General features: G+C 41.5%; 1 protein-coding gene across 4 annotated transcripts in view; it reads right to left on the reverse strand.

The window, feature by feature from the left end:
- LOC126281978 (mast/stem cell growth factor receptor kita-like) overlaps positions 1–19,125 on the reverse strand; it is a 309,972-nt gene that overhangs the window by 253,013 nt on the left and 37,834 nt on the right. For all 4 annotated transcript variants that reach the window (XM_049981360.1, XM_049981357.1, XM_049981359.1 and 1 more), the window contains exon 2: positions 13,542–13,663. In XM_049981360.1, the coding sequence (XP_049837317.1) occupies positions 13,542–13,663 (122 nt within the window). The remainder of the gene's footprint in view (positions 1–13,541; positions 13,664–19,125) is intronic.

Here is a 19,125-nt window from a genome sequence, read left to right on the forward strand (position 1 = left end):
CTAAGGTCCAACTGTGATTGCACCTGAGGTGAGCAATGATCTCAACAGGTGTGGGTAGTAGTGGAACAGAAGAGACTGAGAGGTGAGGCAGCCGATTAGGAGTGGGGAAGATACTGGTGCTGCCTCTGGGAGTGTGGTGGAAACTGGATAGTAGGCTGCTAGGTGTGACATCAAGAATCTGTGCTGATAGGATGTAAAGGAGGGGGGGGGGGGTGAGAAGAGAGAAGCAGAGGAGGGGAAATGACTATTTAGATGCAATGGCAGAGTAGAAGGCGCCTGTAGGGCTGGAGTGGGAGCAGGCAAGGGGATAGAGGTAAGTGAAGGACCTTAACTATCAAATGTTGAGGCTAGGAGCATTAGGGGAATGAAGAATAGATGCAGGGAGAGTTCCCAACTGCATAACTCAAAAATCTGGTATTGGTGTGTAGAAACAGGATTGCTACAAGTTTCCCCAAGTGAAATTCTCTGGTACTTCCCTGATTTCCAGACAGGTTTTAAGATTTTTTCCAGACAAATTTTGAGATCTCAAGAGTAAGTTAAGGCATAAGTTGACAATCTGTCTTTTCTGCTAAGGTACAAGAAACGGTAGTGCAAACAAGGAAATATCTAAAATAACTTGCGAGCAGGTAGCGTTTCCTGATGTGAGCAAAAATCTTAAGTACTAACATCAACATCTTCTGTAATGAACTCTTTCAAATGGTATATGTGTTTCATTAAGATTATTGATGTTATTTTATTTCAATAAAATGAACACATTTTATGACAAAAATACGTATTTCCTCAGAGTCACAAAAGAAGATTTAAAATACCTTCACTGATTTCAGAAGTAACCTCAGAAAAAAGGAGACCTCTTGAAAGAAGTGTAGAAGGAGAGGAAGAACTGTGAAAATTAACACCATAAGTGACTGCCAATAAAATGTTGGTTCTACTATATTTATTATTGTCGGTTATTACTCATTGTGTTACATCTATTATTTTACAGGTATTGTGCAATCCTTCTTTTGAGAAAAATATGAGTACATAGCGTATGAACTGCTGGCAACTGACAATTTTCTTCTTCTTATCATCCATACATTCTAAAATACAAACTACTATTGAAGTGCCAAAATGACTAGAACAAATAAAATGTGTATAAAACGTCACACTGCACAATGTACTTGCAGTGAAACAGCTGCAATTCCTGAAATACATCAGCCATGGGCTCTGGCCTGTTGAGGAGCACTGCAGTCCTGGATCCAAGGATAAACCACAAAAATCCACTGTGTTATGTCACACACAAACAGATCCAGACTGCAGGCAGATTGGTGATAATAGATCCAATGGGCAGGGCCTGCACATTAGTGGGAACCGAATGGCTTCAGATCGTCAGGCGCAATCCATTAACAGATACCTGCAGAAACGGCCTGTGATTTTGACCCATCGCGGAAGTCCACTCATGTAGCCAGCTATTCACGAGACACAGACAGCATGTTGATGAAATGAGACTGTATTGATAAACCCATACAACGTATAACTTGTTCAAATACTCTGAGAATCAATAATAATGAGGATAGGTAGCAACTCACCGTTAAGATGATTGCTGAGCCACAGACAGGCACACAGAAAAGACAATCATCCTCTCACAACTGAATTTTCAGCCATAGCTTTTGTCAGAAAACAAGAGCACACACACATTCACAAAATCAATCACACACAACTCATGCACACATGACCACTATCTAACAAGGGAAAGGCCTCATACACAGCCGAACGATTCAGCTCAAATTTGACAGATCGCTTTTGTACAACCTAAAACAAAAGATACTACAATATTTTGGCTTGACACCCTCCCGTTTTTGAAAAAATCACCCCTAAAGGTTATGACGAGCAATTGACTCAAAACTGTACATACAGGTCCATCCAGAAATCAAGGAAAGAAAATTTTACAATTGCCACTTATGTACCCACATGCTAAACACTTTTCGCAGAGAGTACTGATAGCACAATGGCCAAGGTAACTGGCTGGAATCAAATCTCAAAGAAACCTAGCGAATGTTATTTTTCTCGTATGTATTTTTCCATATCTTAATTGATAGGGATAGAAGGGTTGATTTTCTCAAAAACGGAAGGGTGTTGAGCCAAAATATCTTAAAGAGTCCTTCGTTTTAGGTTGTACACAATCAACCTGCCAAATCTGAGCTGAATCAGTTGGCCGTGTCTGAGGCCTTCTCCTTGTAAGACCACTGTGTCTACATTCTCTGAGAATCAGATCAGAACCTGCCTCTCATTGGTAGCTGCCAGGCTATCGACAAGAAGTGATGGCAGCACTGACTGCAAGTTGAGGGGAGTGGTAGGAAGAGTAGAAGCAATAGTAACAAGGGAGTAGGGAAGCAGCGCACGTGCTCAGCTGCACCCAGCCAGTGACGCTGCATAACATCACAGTAAACAAACCATTTTGTCTACTGAAACAAAAACGAGATTTTTCCAATGTATTTTTTTTTTTCAAATTTCCCTGATATTTCACTGATTTTTTTAAATCCCCTGATATTCCCTGATTTCCAGAAACTAAGGCAACCCTGAGAAAACAGATGGTACCCATAGTGAAGCACTCATTGAAAACAAGCTCATCATGATGGGTGGTATTTTCAGAAATTGGGGTCCAGCTGTCTCTTGGCCAGTTTATCAGTAGCCATTCCTGTGGACAGACAGCTTGTTAGTGCTAATGCCCACATAAAAGACTACACAGTGGTTGCAGCTACAGTGGCAGTTATGTTGGTTCTTATGGTGGTCACTGTTTGCTTCAGCACCAGGATAGCTGAGGCTCGATTTGATTCTATTTCCGCACTGAGTTTGACAAATATATAATCAATTTGATAACTTTGTATATCAGCAGGATTTTTCCATATACAGTCTGTTAAGTAAGTGTGTGGTTGGCATTACACACAGATGGTAAAAAATATTGCCTTAGTTCCTTCACAGCTCAACAGAGGGAACCTTTGTCCCACTGTCCATAAAGCATTAGTTTAGTTTGGATTCTTGACTGAGACACACAAGAAGAGACATTACTGCAGCAAATGCATTGTGTTTTGAGGCTGTGTTTCTCTGTAGGCACCCCACAGATCTGAAAATTAGTCATCCCACGAGGTCTAATTATATGGAGAAATCAAATCATTTGCACAAAAGTTAGTAACATGCTATAAATTGGTTAAAAACGTGGATGACTTTGAAGAACATGGCTTAGTCATTAAAGTGACTCCAAAAATGGAAGAAATGATTACTAAGGTTTAATTCGGAAACCCATTCTTAACAATGCAATCAAAATTCACTTCAAGACAACTGTCAGTTCAAATCTGATGCATCTGGAGGTCTCTCTTCCACGTGAATACATAGAAAACTTGGTTTCAAATGGTCATCACAGAAGCCAAGCAATTACTGACAATGCAGGTGATTGGATGTATTATTAATTGTAATTGCATTTTTCTTTTCTTCATTTATGATATATGTATATGTTTTAGTTTGTTGTCAAATACATTTTTCTACTGACTAACCCAACCATGATCTTACTTAACAGACCCTTCTCCTGAAAGGCATTTCAAACACGATGTTTGTTAGTATTAGTTGAAAACAGTTTTGGTTGCAATTTTAGTTTTTTTTATTTATCAACTACACATTTCACCTTATTTAGGCATCTTCAGACTGATCTTAATTTGGTATTTCTTAGGACGATCCTTTAGACAGTGTAGTTAAAGGGCATTGTCGAGTACATCAGGCCAACATCACCTTTGTTAACCTTAGTAAATACTTTCTAGATGGAAAGCAACATTAGCAGATAAGGAAGAAGTCTCAGAAGCACCTTTAATTACTGCTGGCTCAGTGGCAGTATTCGAAGAGGAAGGCATGTTGGTGACATTGCCTTGCATTGTTGCATCGACAGAAGGCATTGTGGGTCTGGCAGTGGTGTAAGTCAGGCAATGACAGTGAGTGTACCATCTGCTGAAAAACAGAAGGTGAATCTTGTCATGTCAATTTCTGGTGGGACAGGAGTGGTATTCATGAAACTGTGTCTGACAGCACTTGCACACAACCTCCCGCCCATGTAGGTAGTAGTAATCACAAGGTCGGTATCGCATACTGTGACAGAAGTCATTAGGCAGAAAGTCATGGCGAATCGCACTCACTTGGAAATTGACTGAAAGATCTGTAGAAGGTGCTGGGCGACTCGGTATGGTCCTGTAAATGGTGGCTGTAGGGCTGGTTTCACTGTGTCTGTACATAGAGCCATATGAGAACACTTGCTCTGCTCTTTATAAATAAAAATTTGTGTCCTGTGATGGGAGGGAGGTGGCACACAAATGTTTTGTATATGTGTGTGCATGCACATGACTAAGTCTGCTAAGCCCTGGTCAGTGGGGACCATTTCATGCACTACAGATTCAGTGGCCGGAGTGAAGGGCTTGCCATTTAGCATTTTGGTGAGTAGCGTATCAAGGTCATGTTTGTGTCATGCAAATGCCCAGGAGAACCCATGGAAGGGCCTCCACCCACAGTTCTGAGTGGCACATGGGAGCAGCTTTCATTGTCGAATGTCACTGGTCCATGAAGCCATTGGATTTGAGATGTTAGGCGAATATGTGGGACTGATGGCATCCACATAAGTGGCATAACTCTTTGAACAGTTGGGATTCAAACTGCCAACCCTGGTTCGACATTAAGGAAGCCAGGGAGGAGAATCTGGCCATTCAACTGTCCACTCATCGTGTCGCACGATCTAGCACTGACAGAATGTAATGGTAAACATGTGATTCAGGGAGTGGCCCTATGCTGTCAACGTGAACAAGCTAGAACCACCCCTTTGGTATTGGGAATTTACGACAGAGGGTCTGTGCTTGGCAGTCAGTTTTTGCCTGCTGGCACAGAATGCATGTGGCAAAATCGTTTTTAATGTCAAGCCAGGCAAACCATTCCATGATGAGGCATATGGTAGGGCACAAATCCAGATGTGCAAGGTTGCGGAGAAGATCAAAAATTGTCCTGCGATACAGCTCTGGGATGACTGGTCAAAACCATCTGTTCAAAATATCACATCAAACTTGTATGGCTGTACCATATAGCTGTGATTTGGGAGAGGCAGTCTGCCACAATATCATTGGTGCCTTTACTGTATTGCAGGTCACTAGTGAACTGTGCTACAAAATATAGGGGGTGGGATCTCCTGGGTGCACAATCAACTGCCGGGTTGTGAAATGTATCTGCCAGTGAAGGGGCTTTCCACAACATCACCTAGAAAGTGGCAAACTGCTTCATATATGGCTAGTACTTTGCAATCAAATGTAGACCATTTTTTCTGTGTGGCAGCAAATTTGCATGAGAAAAACCTGAGCGGATGAATGATTCCACCAATCTCTTGCTATAAAGCAGCCACAATCACACACTTGCTAGCATCAAATGGGATAATTACATGTGCATTGAGTGATAGGTGGGCAAGGGTCATGGCATATAACAGGTGTAAAAGGCCACCTGCATTTGCAGTGTCCAGTTGAAGCGTCTTTTACCACATGTACTGTCACACAATGCTTGGATGAGTGGTAGCAAAGTCCAGTGGCATGTGCCAATTGGTTCCTGTAGAAGTTTATTATCCCCAAAAATCTACACACATCTTGGTAGTTGTTGGGAGGTAGGTAGAGGTGTATCTGGTCAGTTTTCTCAGCATTAGGACGCACCCCAGATGCATCGACATAGTGTCAGATAAAGGTCATATGTGGTTGCCAAAGTTGAAACTAGTCATTGTTTATCATAACCCCATGAGAGGCCAGCTTATTTATCAAGGATGATATGAAGATGGTCATTGTGCTCATTTTGTGAAAAGATTATGATGTTATCTAAACAGGCGTAACAAAATGTAAACTGAACAGCACATTATCAACAAATCTTTGCCATGTTGGTGCCGCATTTTTTGGTCCATACAACGTGTAGAGGACCGAATGGAGTAATTATTGCAATTTTTGGTACGTCTTCATCTGCATTCGGAATTTTCAGGTATGCTGTTTTGAAATTGCCAATGCTGAATATTTTTGCGTTGGCCAGGATGTGCGAGAAATTGTGCAGGTCCAGAATGAGGTAGCTGTGAGTGATTCTATGGGCATTGAGGTAGCGGTAGTCATCTATGGGCATTGAGGTAGCGGTAGTCACCGAATAAGTGGATGCCACTTCTTATGAAGTAGATCAACTGGAGAGGCCCAAGCACTCTCTCATGGCCTTACTATGCCAGGTCACAAGTTTGTCCAACACAGCTTTCGTCACTTTAAGTCTGTGGGTAGCTAGATGACAGGGTGGTGATGGACACGGAATAAGTTCACTGGACTCAGTATTCAAGGTGTAAGCTAATATTTTAAATACAATACTGAAAAACATAGCAGAGGCAGCACTGCATGAGAAACAAATGGGTTTTAGGAAAGGACACTCCACAACAGATGCAGTTTTTATTCTACAGCAAATAATAGAAAAATGGAGAGAGTATACCGTAATAAAGAAACACACATTGCTTTTATTGACTTTAAAAAAGCTTTTGACAATAGACAGAAACTTTGGGAAATAATGACAAATCTCGGATATCCAAAGCATCTAATAAATGTGATAAATAGTTTATATCAAGACACAAATATCACTCTAGATGTCAATGGTAACACAACTAATGAGATACCAACTAACAATGGGGTACAACAAGGCTGCTGCATCTCTCCAACTTTGTTCAACATATACATTAATGAAATAATACATATATGTAAATCAGAATTTCAGAAAGTAAGGCATCTACCTAGACAGGAACATTCTTTTAAATAGTTCACTATATGCTGATGATGGAGTGATACTAGCAGATAAGGAAGATGATTTTCAGAAAGGAATCTACTTGCTAAAACAAATAAGTGCAAAAATTTAACAAAGAAATTTCAAAAGAATAATTAAGACTATGGCCTTCAAGGGGAAAGAACCAATCAGAACCTAAATAGTGATATAGCAGAAGATTTTAGAGCAAGTAAACCATTTCAGTTACCTCAGATGTGAAACAACATATGGCTACAGCAGAGATACTGAAACTAAGCTTAGTAAGTTCAACCAGATATGTGGAACAATTAATAGAAACCTAAAAAACAAAACCATAAAAGACACTAAAATTAAATTTTACAAAACTGTTGCAGTTCCCACATTGCTCTATGGAAGTGAGACCTGTGTGATTACCAAGAAGCAAGATTCAGGCACAAGAAATGAAATTCCTTAGAGGTGTTAAAGGTTTCACAAGAGAAGACAGACTAAGAAATATAGATATTAGAGAAGAACTGCAAATCATTAGCCTCAATGACTACAGAAGAAAATGGAACGAACATCTACAAGAATGGAGAGTGAGAGACTTCCCCCAAACGCAAAAAATTATAAGTGTCATGGGAGAAGAGACAGAGGTAGACCCCAACAGAGATTGGTACTGTAACAGGCAATTCCTGCCGCACACCTGAAGAGAATATGAAGATGAAGATAAAGTACAGAAGTGTCACTCTAAATCTAGTTCAGGCTTTGTAAGCTTCTTGTCCACACAAACCTCATAAAAGAGCGTCTTCACCATTTTTATTGGTTTGTTAGCAAATTTACCTGTGATTCCCAATCTCTCACTCAAAACTTAATGAACTAGTTTGTTGAATTATCCTTTGAGAAAAGCTATTTCGAATAATACAGTTTCTAAGAGGTCATACGAGGATGCTACAACCAAACTCCAATTGCAAGGCCTCATATGCTAAGCTGATTTATTTAAACAAAGTTGTAAGATTCATTTTATTTCTAAGATCTTCTGCCACATTTTGTTCATTAATTTTCTTCCTTGTAAGAATTGTTTGTCATGTGTCATACCTGCCAGTCCACCACATTGGGTTTAGTTGCTGCAGCATTACCTTTAAAGACATAAGTTTTTATATTCTGCTGCTGCACCTTACAGTATAAAAAATTGCACACCATTGTACAGGTTGAAGAAAAAATGCCACACTTGGAGGTCGCCATGTGATTCCTCATCCCAATTCAAGACAAAAGTGTATCCAGCAAAACACACATCCCACCAATAGGTTTAACAGAAATGTGATTTAAAAAATGATGATCTGGCAACGCTGTAATTGTATGCAGTGTGAGCAAAAAGAGGTACCATGAACTCACCACTCTGCTGGAGCTATCCCATCAGCTCAGTGAAACGAGGTAATGCCATCGGGAACGCATATGCTGACTCAATGATAATTCACGCCAAACATTTTCTTTCAGTTAAAGCATAAAATTGTATGCAATTTACACCTACACAATGTGGTGTCTTGTGCATTTCTTTCTGTTAGTATTACATTTACCTATTAAGGAGACTGCCTGCACTACACTTGTCTGTCCTCTTTTAGAAAACTGCTGTGCAGTGTTGGATCCTTACCAGATAGGACTGATGGAGTACATCAAAAAAGTTCAAATAAAGGCAGCATGTTTTGTATTACCATGAAATATGGGAGAGAGTGTCACAGAAATGATACAGGATTTGGGGTGGAAATCATTAAAAGAAAGGCATTTTTCATTGCGATGGGATCTTCTCCCAAAATTCCAATCACTAACTTTCTCCTCCAAATGCAAAAATATTTTGTTGACACCAACCTACATAGGGAGGAACAATCCCAAGATAAAATAAGGTAAATCGGAGCTCGTACGGGAAGTTATAGGTATTCATTCTTTCCATGCGATATACAAGATTGGATTAATACAGAATTGTGAAGGAGGTTCGATGAACCCTTTGCCAGGCACTTAAAAGTGATTTGCAGAGTATCCATGTAGATGTAGATGTAGATTTAAACACCAAGACATAACATGAACTTCTATCAGACATAAAGGACCGCTTTGTTTCATCCATGACACAAATAAAGCCAATAGAAAATAACAGTGGATATATGGTAACATCATCTGTATCGAATAAGGTAAAAAAAACACAATAGGTAGGCTACACTAGACTGCACATTATGCTATGCACACTAATTTCATTCTGTATGTTTGACACCCAGGCTTACACTCACAGATTCATAGATATGGTACATAGATGTGCGGGCAACATTCACTAGAGAAGGTGTTTAAAGCAATCACCTATGATTTTCAAACACTTCACCACTCACTGGATCATACTTTGCTGGGCCCTATGCAACGTACCAGCTTCTATCGTCACTGAAGATTAGGTTTTGTACATCCGTGAATGGAGTACTATAAACTTGTTTCTTTAAGTCTCACCACAAACAAAAATCTATTGGATTAAGATATGGGGAACATATAGGTCAAAACACTTGGGTCTGCATGACCAATCCATTTCCCTGGAAATGCTTCACTTAAATAGTAACACACATTAATTCCAATGTGTAACAATACACTTTCATGAAGAAACAACAGCTGTTGCTGAACACCAAGTGGGACATTTTCTAATGCTCAGACAAAGTATTGCACAGATATGTTCAACACAGGAGTGCATTCATCTTGTCCGGCAATAGGTAAGGGGCCAAAAGCATTCCTGCCATGCCAAAGTGTGCCTAAAAGCTATGTTCATGAGTGACATGTGGGTTGCGTTCTGACTAACAATGGCTGTTACGAAGGTTAGGGTTGGGTTGTTTGGGGGAAGAGACCAAACTGCGAGGTCTTCAGTCTTCGGTCTCATTGGATTAGGGAAGGACGGGAAAGGAAGTCGGCCATGCCCTTTCAAAGGAATCATCCTGGCATTTGCCTGGAGCAGTTTAGGGAAATGATGAAAAACCTAAATCAGGATTGCCGGACGCGGGATTGAACTTTCATCCTCCTGGATGCAAGCCCAGTGTCTAACCACTGCGCCACCTTGCTCTGTGTTGTGGAGGTTGAAAATACCTTCACGAGTAAAGCTAGTTTCTTCAATCCATACCACATTATTTATAAAATGTTCATTATCTTCCACTTATTGCAAAAGCCATTCACAAACTGTACTCGTCGAATATGGTCTTCAGGTTGGTGGTGGTAAGTTAATGTATAATGATATGGATGCAGTTCTTCATCACACAATACTTCAACAACCAGTCGTTGAGATATCTGGAACTGCCATGCAGTATCACTGGTACTTTGCTGAGGTGATTGGCCAACATTTACAAGAATCGCATCCTTTGTTTGTGGAGTATGTCTAGTTCTTGGATGACCTCTGTCAATTACTTGTGGATGTAGACTACCAGTTTCCTGACGCTGCTCCGGGCAACAAAAAATATTCTTATTGGAATGGTGCCTTTGTGAGTTCTGTGCAGCATATGCACAAGCAGCAGCAGCAGCTTGGTTATCGGATGCACCCAGCACCAGAAGTATATTGACATATTCATCTTTTGTGAACTCCATCAGGATGCCACCCTTCATGAACTTCACATGACCAGTTATGGTTGCACACTATGTGGTTAGTAGACATATGCATGCAGTTTAATAGATTCCACTGTCATGTGATAGGCTATTGACATGTGACAAAATGATTTCCTCGTTACAAACAATGAAAAATAGAGAACTATACATCTAAAAAATACAAAAGGAACCCGATGAGGATTCAAACCTCAGCTGGATGTGAGTTTAATGTCCCAGCAGTCTACTTAGTGAGTTACAATAGTTGATATGGTAGTGTGGGGTGATACATGTTTCTCTGTACATTCCGATGCACCACATGATGTGTCAGTGTTCCCAGTTCCTCACTTTCACACGTGTTTTCAAAATGCACCTGATATGATTTTTCTAGATAAACTTTGATGTTGATTCTGGATGAGGACTTGCATGTGATGCACCAAGCATGGCATTTTTTCTTCACCCTTTATATGTCACACATAGCAGATGTTATGCCATGCCCTTGGCTGCAACATTTTGCTCATTAGTTCCTCTAGTCCTATAGATTCAGTTATTTGACATTCAAGTCCTAGTGTAGACTGATCTCTGATCTGGGTAAATAAAGTAAATGTTTAGAACATCTTTACCTCTGAAGTATTTCCAGAATCACCTTTCAATATTTTAAGAATAATATGAAAAAGATAGATTGCTACTCACTGTACAGAGGACACACTGACTCGCAGACAGGCAGAACAAGAAGACTGCTACACATTTAAGCTTTTGGCCAAAAGGTCTTCTTCTGCAGTAAAAAATACACACATACATTCACACTAACACAACTCAAACACATGACCACTGTCTCCAGTGACGCCAGTGGCCAGACATAGTGGTCATGTGTGTGTGTGTGTGTGTGTGTGTGTGTGTGTGTGACAGAAGAAGGCCTTTTGGCTGAAAGCTTAAATGTACAGCAGTCTTTTTGTTGCTTTTTGTTGTGCCTGTCTGCAGTTCAGCATCTCCTCCATGGTGAGTAGCAATATATCCTTTTCGTGATATGATTGTTATTCCACTCTGGACTTTCCACCATTTCATTATTTTAATGTGAGAGAAGACTTAACTTACTCGTTTAGCTACTTTTTTCCATTTTTTTTAACCATTTTAATTTTTCAGAATGAGATTTTCACTCTGCAGCGGAATGTGCGCTGATATGAAACTTTCTGGAAGATTAAAACGGTGTGCCAGACCGAGACTCGAACTCGGGACCTTTGACTCTCACGGGCAAGTGCTCTACCATCTGAGCTACCGAAGCACGACTCACGCCCGGTTCTCACAGCTTTACTTCTGCCAGTATCTCGTCTCCTACCTTCCAAACTATACAGAAGCTCTCCTGTGAAACCTTGCAGTACTAGCAGTCCTGAAATTTTTTCTTATTTGTTTCCTTCTTTTCTATGGAGTATATTCCATCAGATCTCAATAAGATTTCAAAGTGGTGCAATGACTGGTAACTTGTTTTAAATGTTCAGAAATGTAAAATTATGCACCTCACAAAAAGAAAAAAATGTGGTATCCTATGACTATAAAATCAGTGAGTCACAGTCAGAATCAGCCAACTCACACAAATACCTATATGTAACACTTTGTCAGGATATGAAACAGAATGATCACTTAGGCCTAATTACAAAGTTTCAAGAACCAGCTTTAAATGATGACTCTAGAAATATATGACAATCCCCAATGATTCGCTCACATTAATTACAGTATCCACAAGATGCAGTTAAACAATCATTCTTCACACATTCCATATGTGAATGGAATGGGAATAAACGCTAATAACTGATGGGATATACCCTCTGCCATGCACAGTAGTTACCAGAGTGTAGATTGTTTATGTAGATCAGAGAGAGAGAGAGAGAGAGAGAGAGAGAGAGAGAGAGATATTGTTCTCAGAAAGAAGGGCATTGCTCGTGGCAAAATTAATTGAAACACTCCTACGTAAGTCGACATAAAAGTTTTCCGGGTATAGTACCGCGTCTAGACCCAGAAGAAGGCCGCTGCAATCATGGCTGAAACGTTGGTTTTTCTCCAGCAGCAGTAGTTTTTACATTATGACGCGGTACTATACCCAAAAAGCTTTTATGTCCACTGACACTGGCCGCGGAAGCCTACGCAATTATATTCCTACGTAACATTGTATGAAGAGAGTTACATGTTCCAAGCAAAACACATAGTAATAGTAAAAAAAATTCTATGTTATTAATGAAACTAGATTTTTTTGTTCACAAAATCCTCCCCACAGAGGACCAGAAGTAGGAGAAATTGTTTAATAAGATTTCCTTGCCAATAAAAAGAAGCGACACGATCAGTAAATTGTAAAAGTATTTATCTGGGACTGCAGGCATACACAAAAATTAGTCCAAATCAGATACAGGTAATCAAAACATAAACTAGTGGAAAAAGGAAGCGTTTTTATAATAAGGAAGCAAACAATGAACAACAGTTGAGACGGTAGTACTACATCACGGCAGTTATACGTACTTCTCAATAGTCCAAACACCGAATGTTGGTCAACATATCTAAAGACACTGAAGACGTTTTTATAAACGTTGAAACCGCGGTAAGGGGTTTTAATAAACCTTCCATTCCGCCAGTGATTGGCTGTTTATTATTTCGACAAGAAGGTGCGTCAGCGCTTGTCTAAACATATTGCTTCTTCAGTACCCTAATTAAAAGGTTAACTCTGGTTGTTCGTTTTTGAGCAGCTATTTTTCCTTCACAGTGCATCTCTCTTAGACATTGAGGAAGTAGAACAGACAGTTGAACTGCAACGTTCCAATAGATCATTTGTATACGGACACTTTCTCCTTTCTCGTCGTTTCGCTGTAGATTACCTGCCTCCGTAGAAAAACATCTTTTCGCCATTCCCGAAATGTTCTAAACACAGGCCGGAGAAAGAAAACTTCTGTACTAGGATACATTTAACATCTTTTCTCTTGCGCTTCTTCTGTATGTCATTACTTGTACATTGTCGACATATTTTCAAACGCGAGTGTATGAGCCAGGGCATCTTTGCATAAAGAGTTTGCAATCTGAACTACATATATATGCACAGTTTGAGTCGCCCAAGGTCTGGCAACCAATACGTTGTCGTCATTCATAATAATGATGTGTACCATCGAAGTCTTTATTTTTCACTGTACCTTAGAACCGCTGTATTCAGGATATTCCCATTTCAAGTCACCTTCTCCTTCGCACACAACGGTAATTGTTTTTCCTTTTTCCACAACTGTTTCATCTTTCGGTGATGTTATTCTCGGTCCGTCTGCAACAATCAAAAACAACTTATTGTAAAATCACAAGGTTGTTTCTTTGCAGAAGGTCAAAATATTATATTACAACAATTATAGTTTGTTTACGACGTCCTGTCAGTGTTTTCAGGGGGCTGCAGAGAGCAGACGAAGCAAGTTCAGTCTACTGTGCTCACAACACAACTACAGCAACGTGTTCAGTGGTAGTAAGCAGCTATGGCACTACGCATGCAAGGGCACTCATATGAAAATTTGTAGGGGAGGGGGGGGGGGGCTAGAATCTGGGATATGATCAATTTTTTTATGTTTTGGAAGTGGATGTGACTTGCAAATGGTCATAGAAATTTTACTTTTTTTTCATTTCTTGAGAGATAGGGGAGAGCCACGCCCCTTGCCTATAAGCATGAGCGCCCTTTACAATAAAGATTTTTTAGACGGTACGACTGTCATTTCGTAATGTACCGGTACAGTTTTGTTAGATTGCAATTGTTGACAACGGCTGGACACCAAATACTCGTGGCTCCTAGTCCACCAACATCAATGGGCTTAAGTGGATCCTAAATTAGGGTGCCCTCGTTCAAGACGTGAACAAACTATACAATGTCATCACTAGGTTGAGTGTTGTGAACCTGTTGTGACGTTTTTCAAATTTTCTCACATGTTTATTAGCTATTGTTAGATACCAAAACTGCAGCCATTAACGATGAAAATCGTCTCAAAATCACACTGGAGAAACAACACAATGAAATTTCATTAAAAACCCCTCTAGGCCTATAGCTCCATTGTCATCTGAAATGAAATGTTAAAATAACGAACACTTTAGCCATACCTCAATGGTTAAACTACTTGTAAGAATGATGAATACAGGATTGCCACCTGTCCCAAATAATTGGTTCAAAATGGTTCAAATGGCTCTGAGCACTATGCGACTAAACTTCTCAGGTCATCAGTCGCCTAAAACTTAGAACTAATTAAACCTAACTAACCTAATGACATCACACACATCCATGCCCGAGGCAGGATTCGAACCTGCTACCGTAGCAGTCGCTCGGTTCCGGACTGCGCGCCTAGAACCGCGAGACCACCGCGGCCGGCCCAAATAATTGGGACTATCACCATTAAGGACCTTCATGTCCCAACAAAACCCAATTTTGTCCCAATTTGGCAAAATAGTGTTAGGAGCTTGGTTCAAGAACTGGAGTAACGCTACCTGTTAGCGCAATATGTAATTGCAGCTTCAGTTAGTAGTCCTCCCCCCACCCATCATTCGAGCAAATGCCAAACATCTCCAGTAGTAGGGGAGTGCAAATATTTAATAAACGCCACGCAGGAGAAACGGGTAGCTCCCATTTGAATAACGATTTGATAAGACACTTGTTCCTAAACGTAACACAAACAGCGAGTACAAGTTATAAGTTGGAGCCACGAACGATGGCGGATGAGTTTAGGCTTATTCTGCGCACCTACGTCACGTATTCTCCGACAGCCAATGAATTTTCAGTAGTGTTCTCAGAGCTCTGCTGTGGTGCTCTGTTGCGAATGCCATAGCTAATGCGAGCATTAAACGTAACCATAGCGAGTTGTTCAGTGAATTTCGATTCCATTTGTTGCGAATTGTCATCGCTGATTGCGGTGGTATTCTGCATAACCAAGCGAGAGACAATTTGCAGAATAAACGCTTTCTTCAAGCGGAAAGCACGCGTATGCGCGTAATGTAACTGTCGCTTGGAATCGCCTGAGATCCCCGCGCCATCGTCCGTGGATAGGACTATAGCAGGGGTCGCCAAGAAGTTTTCAGTGGGGTCCGGATTCGGTGTAAAATTTTATGGTGGTCCAGAAAAAACTGATAATTAAAAGGTACTGCTTTTTTATTTTATTTTCAAATCGAGTTAGTTTTTTTTAAAAAAAAAGGGTAAAACAAGTTGTTGTTGTTGTTGTTGTTGTTGTTGTTGTGGTCTTCAGTCCTGAGACTGGTTTGATGCAGCTCTCAGTGCTACTCTATCCTGTGCAAGCTTCTTCATTTCCCAGTACTTATTGCAACCTAAATCCTTCTGAATCTGCTTAGTGTATTCGTCTTGTCTCCCTCTACGACTTTTACCCTCCACACTGCCCTCCAATGCTAAATTGGTATCCCTTGATGCCTCAGAACATGTCCTACCAACCGGTCCCTTCTTCTAGTCAAGTTCTGTCACAAATTCCTTTTCTCCCCAATTCTATTCAATACCTCCTCATTAGTAATGTGATCTACCCATCTAATCTTCAGCATTCTTCTGCAGCACCACATTTCGAAAGCGTCTATTCTCTTCTTGTCCAAACTATTTATCGTCCATGTTTCACTTCCATACATGGCTACACTCCATACAAATACTTTCAGAAATGACTTCCTGACACTTAAATCTATACTCGATGTTAGCAAATTTCTCTTCTTCAGAAACGCTTTCCTTGCCACTGCCAGTCTACATTTTATATCATCCCTACTTCGACCATCATCAGCTATTTTGCTCCCCAAATAGCATAAACTCCTTTACTGCTTTAAGTGCCTCATTTCCTAATTTAATTCCCTCAGCATCACCCGACTTAATTACACTACATTCAAATTATCTTTGTTTTGCCATTTGGTTTCTGTACAAATTGCAAATAGCTTTTCGCTCGCTGTATTTTACGCCTGCCACCTTTAGAATTTGAAAGAGAGTATTCCAGTCAACATTATCAAAAGCTTTATCTAAGCCTACCAATGGTAGAAACGTAGGTTTGCCTTTCCTTAATCTTTCTTCTAGGATAAGTCATAGAGTCCGTATTGCCTCACGTGGTCCAGTATTTCTACAGAATCCAAACTGATCTTCCCCTAGGTCGGCTTCTACCAGCTTTTCCATTCGTCTGTAAAGAATTCGCGTTAGTATTTTGCAGCCGTGACTTATTAAACTGATAGTTCGGTAATTTTCACATCTGTCAACACCTGCTTTCTTTAGGATTGGAATTATTATATTCTTCTTGAAGTCTGAGGGTATTTCGCCTGTCTCATACATCTTGCTCACCAGCTGGTAGAGTTTTGTCAGGACTGGATCTCCCAAGGCCATTAGCAGTTCTAATGGAATGTTGTCTACTCCTGGGGCCTTGTTTCGACTCAGGTCTTTCAGTGTTCTGTCAAACTCTTCACGCAGTCTCGTATCTCCCATTTCACCTTCATCTACATCCTCTTCCATTTCCATAATATTGCCCTCAAGTACATCGCCCTTGTACAGATCCTCTATATACTCCTTCCACCTTTCTGCTTTCCCTTCTTTGATTAGAACTGGGTTTCCATCTGAGCTCTTGATATTCATACAAGTGGCTCTCTTTTCTCCAAAGGTCTTTTTAATTTTCCTGTAGGCAATATCTATCTTAACCCTAGTGAGATAAGCCTGTACCGCCTTACATTTGTCCTCTAACCATCCCTGCTGAGCTATTTTGCACCTCCTGTCGATCTCATTTTTGACACGTTTATTTCCTTTTTGCCTGCTTCATTTACTGCATTTTTATATTTCCTCCTTTCATCAATTAAATTCAATATTTCCTCTGTTACCCAAGGATTTCTACTAGCCCTCACATTTTTACCTACTTGGTCCTCTGCTGTCGTCACTACTTCATCCCTCAGAGCTACCCATTCTTCTTCTGCTGTATTTCTTTCCCCCATTCCTGTCAATTGTTCCCTTATGCTCTCCCTGAAACTCTGTACAACCTCTGGTTTAGTCAGTTTATCCAGGTCCCATCGCCTTAAATTCTCACCTTTTTGCAATTTCTTCAGTTTTAATCTACAGTTCATAACCAATAGATTGTGGTCAGAGTACACATCTGCCCCTGGAAATACACTCCTGGAAATGGAAAAAAGAACACATTGACACCGGTGTGTCAGACCCACCATACTTGCTCCGGACACTGCGAGAGGGCTGTACAAGCAATGATCACACGCACGGCACAGCGGACACACCAGGAACCGCGGTGTTGGCCGTCGAATGGCGCTAGCTGCGCAGCATTTGTGCACTGCCGCCGTCAGTGTCAGCCAGTTTGCCGTGGCATACGGAGCTCCATCGCAGTCTTTAATATTGGTAGCATGCCGCGACAGCGTGGACGTGAACCGTATGTGCAGTTGACGGACTTTGAGCGAGGGCGTATAGTGGGCATGCGGGAGGCCGGGTGGACGTACCGCCGAATTGCTCAACACGTGGGGCGTGATGTCTCCACAGTACATCGATGTTGTCGCCAGTGGTCGGTGATAGGTGCACGTGCCCGTCGACCTGGGACCGGACCGCAGCGACGCACCGATGCACGCCAAGACCATAGGATCCTACGCAGTGCCGTAGGGGACCGCACCGCCACTTCCCAGCAAATTAGGGACACTGTTGCTCCTGGGGTATCGGCGAGGACCATTCGCTCCCGTCTCCATGAAGCTGGGCTACGGTCCCGCACACCGTTAGGCCGTCTTCCGCTCACGCCCCAACATCGTGCAGCCCGCCTCCAGTGGTGTCGCGACAGGCGTGAATGGAGGGACGAATGGAGACGTGTCGTCTTCAGCGATAAGAGTCGCTTCTGCCTTGGTGCCAATTATGGTCGTATGCGTGTTTGGCGCCGTGCAGGTGAGCGCCACAATCTGGACTGCATACGACCGAGGCACACAGGGCCAACACCCGGCATCATGGTTTGGGGAGCGACCTCCTACACAGGCCGTACACCTCTGGTGATCGTCGAGGGGACACTGAATAGTGCACGGTACATCCAAACCGTCATCGAACCCATCGTTCTACCATTCCTAGACCGGCAAGGGAACTTGCTGTTCCAACAGGACAATACACGTCCGCATGTATCCCGTGCCACCCAACGTGCTCTAGAAGGTGTAAGTCAACTACCCTGGCCAGCAAGATCTCCGGATCTGTCCCCCATTGAGCATGTTTGGGACTGGATGAAGCGTCGTCTCACGTGGTCTGCACGTCCAGCACGAACACTGGTCCAACTGAGGCGCCAGGTGGAAATGGCATGGCAAGCCGTTCCACAGGACTACATCCAGCATCTCTACGATCGTCTCCATGGGAGAATAGCAGCCTGCATTGCTGCGAAAGGTGGATGTACACTGTACTAGTGCCGACATTGTGCATGCTCTGTTGCCTGTGTCTATATGCCTGTGGTTCTGTCAGTGTGATCATGTGATGTATCTGACCCCAGGAATGTGTCAATAAAGTTTCCCCTTCCTGGGACAATGAATTCACTGTGTTCTTATTTCAAATTCCAGGAGCGTATCTTACAATTTAAAACCTGGTTCCTAAAGCTCTGTCTTACCCTTATGCAATCTATCTGATACCTTCTAGTATCTCCAGGATTTTTCCATGTATACAACCTTCTTTTATGACTCTTGAACCAAGTGTTATCTATGATTAAGTATGCTCTGTGCAGAATTCTACCAAACGGCTTCCTCTTTCATTTCTTACCCCCAATCCATAGTCAC

The sequence above is a fragment of the Schistocerca gregaria genome, chromosome 7 (assembly GCF_023897955.1).
Source record: "Schistocerca gregaria isolate iqSchGreg1 chromosome 7, iqSchGreg1.2, whole genome shotgun sequence".
Classification (NCBI taxonomy): domain Eukaryota; kingdom Metazoa; phylum Arthropoda; class Insecta; order Orthoptera; family Acrididae; genus Schistocerca; species Schistocerca gregaria.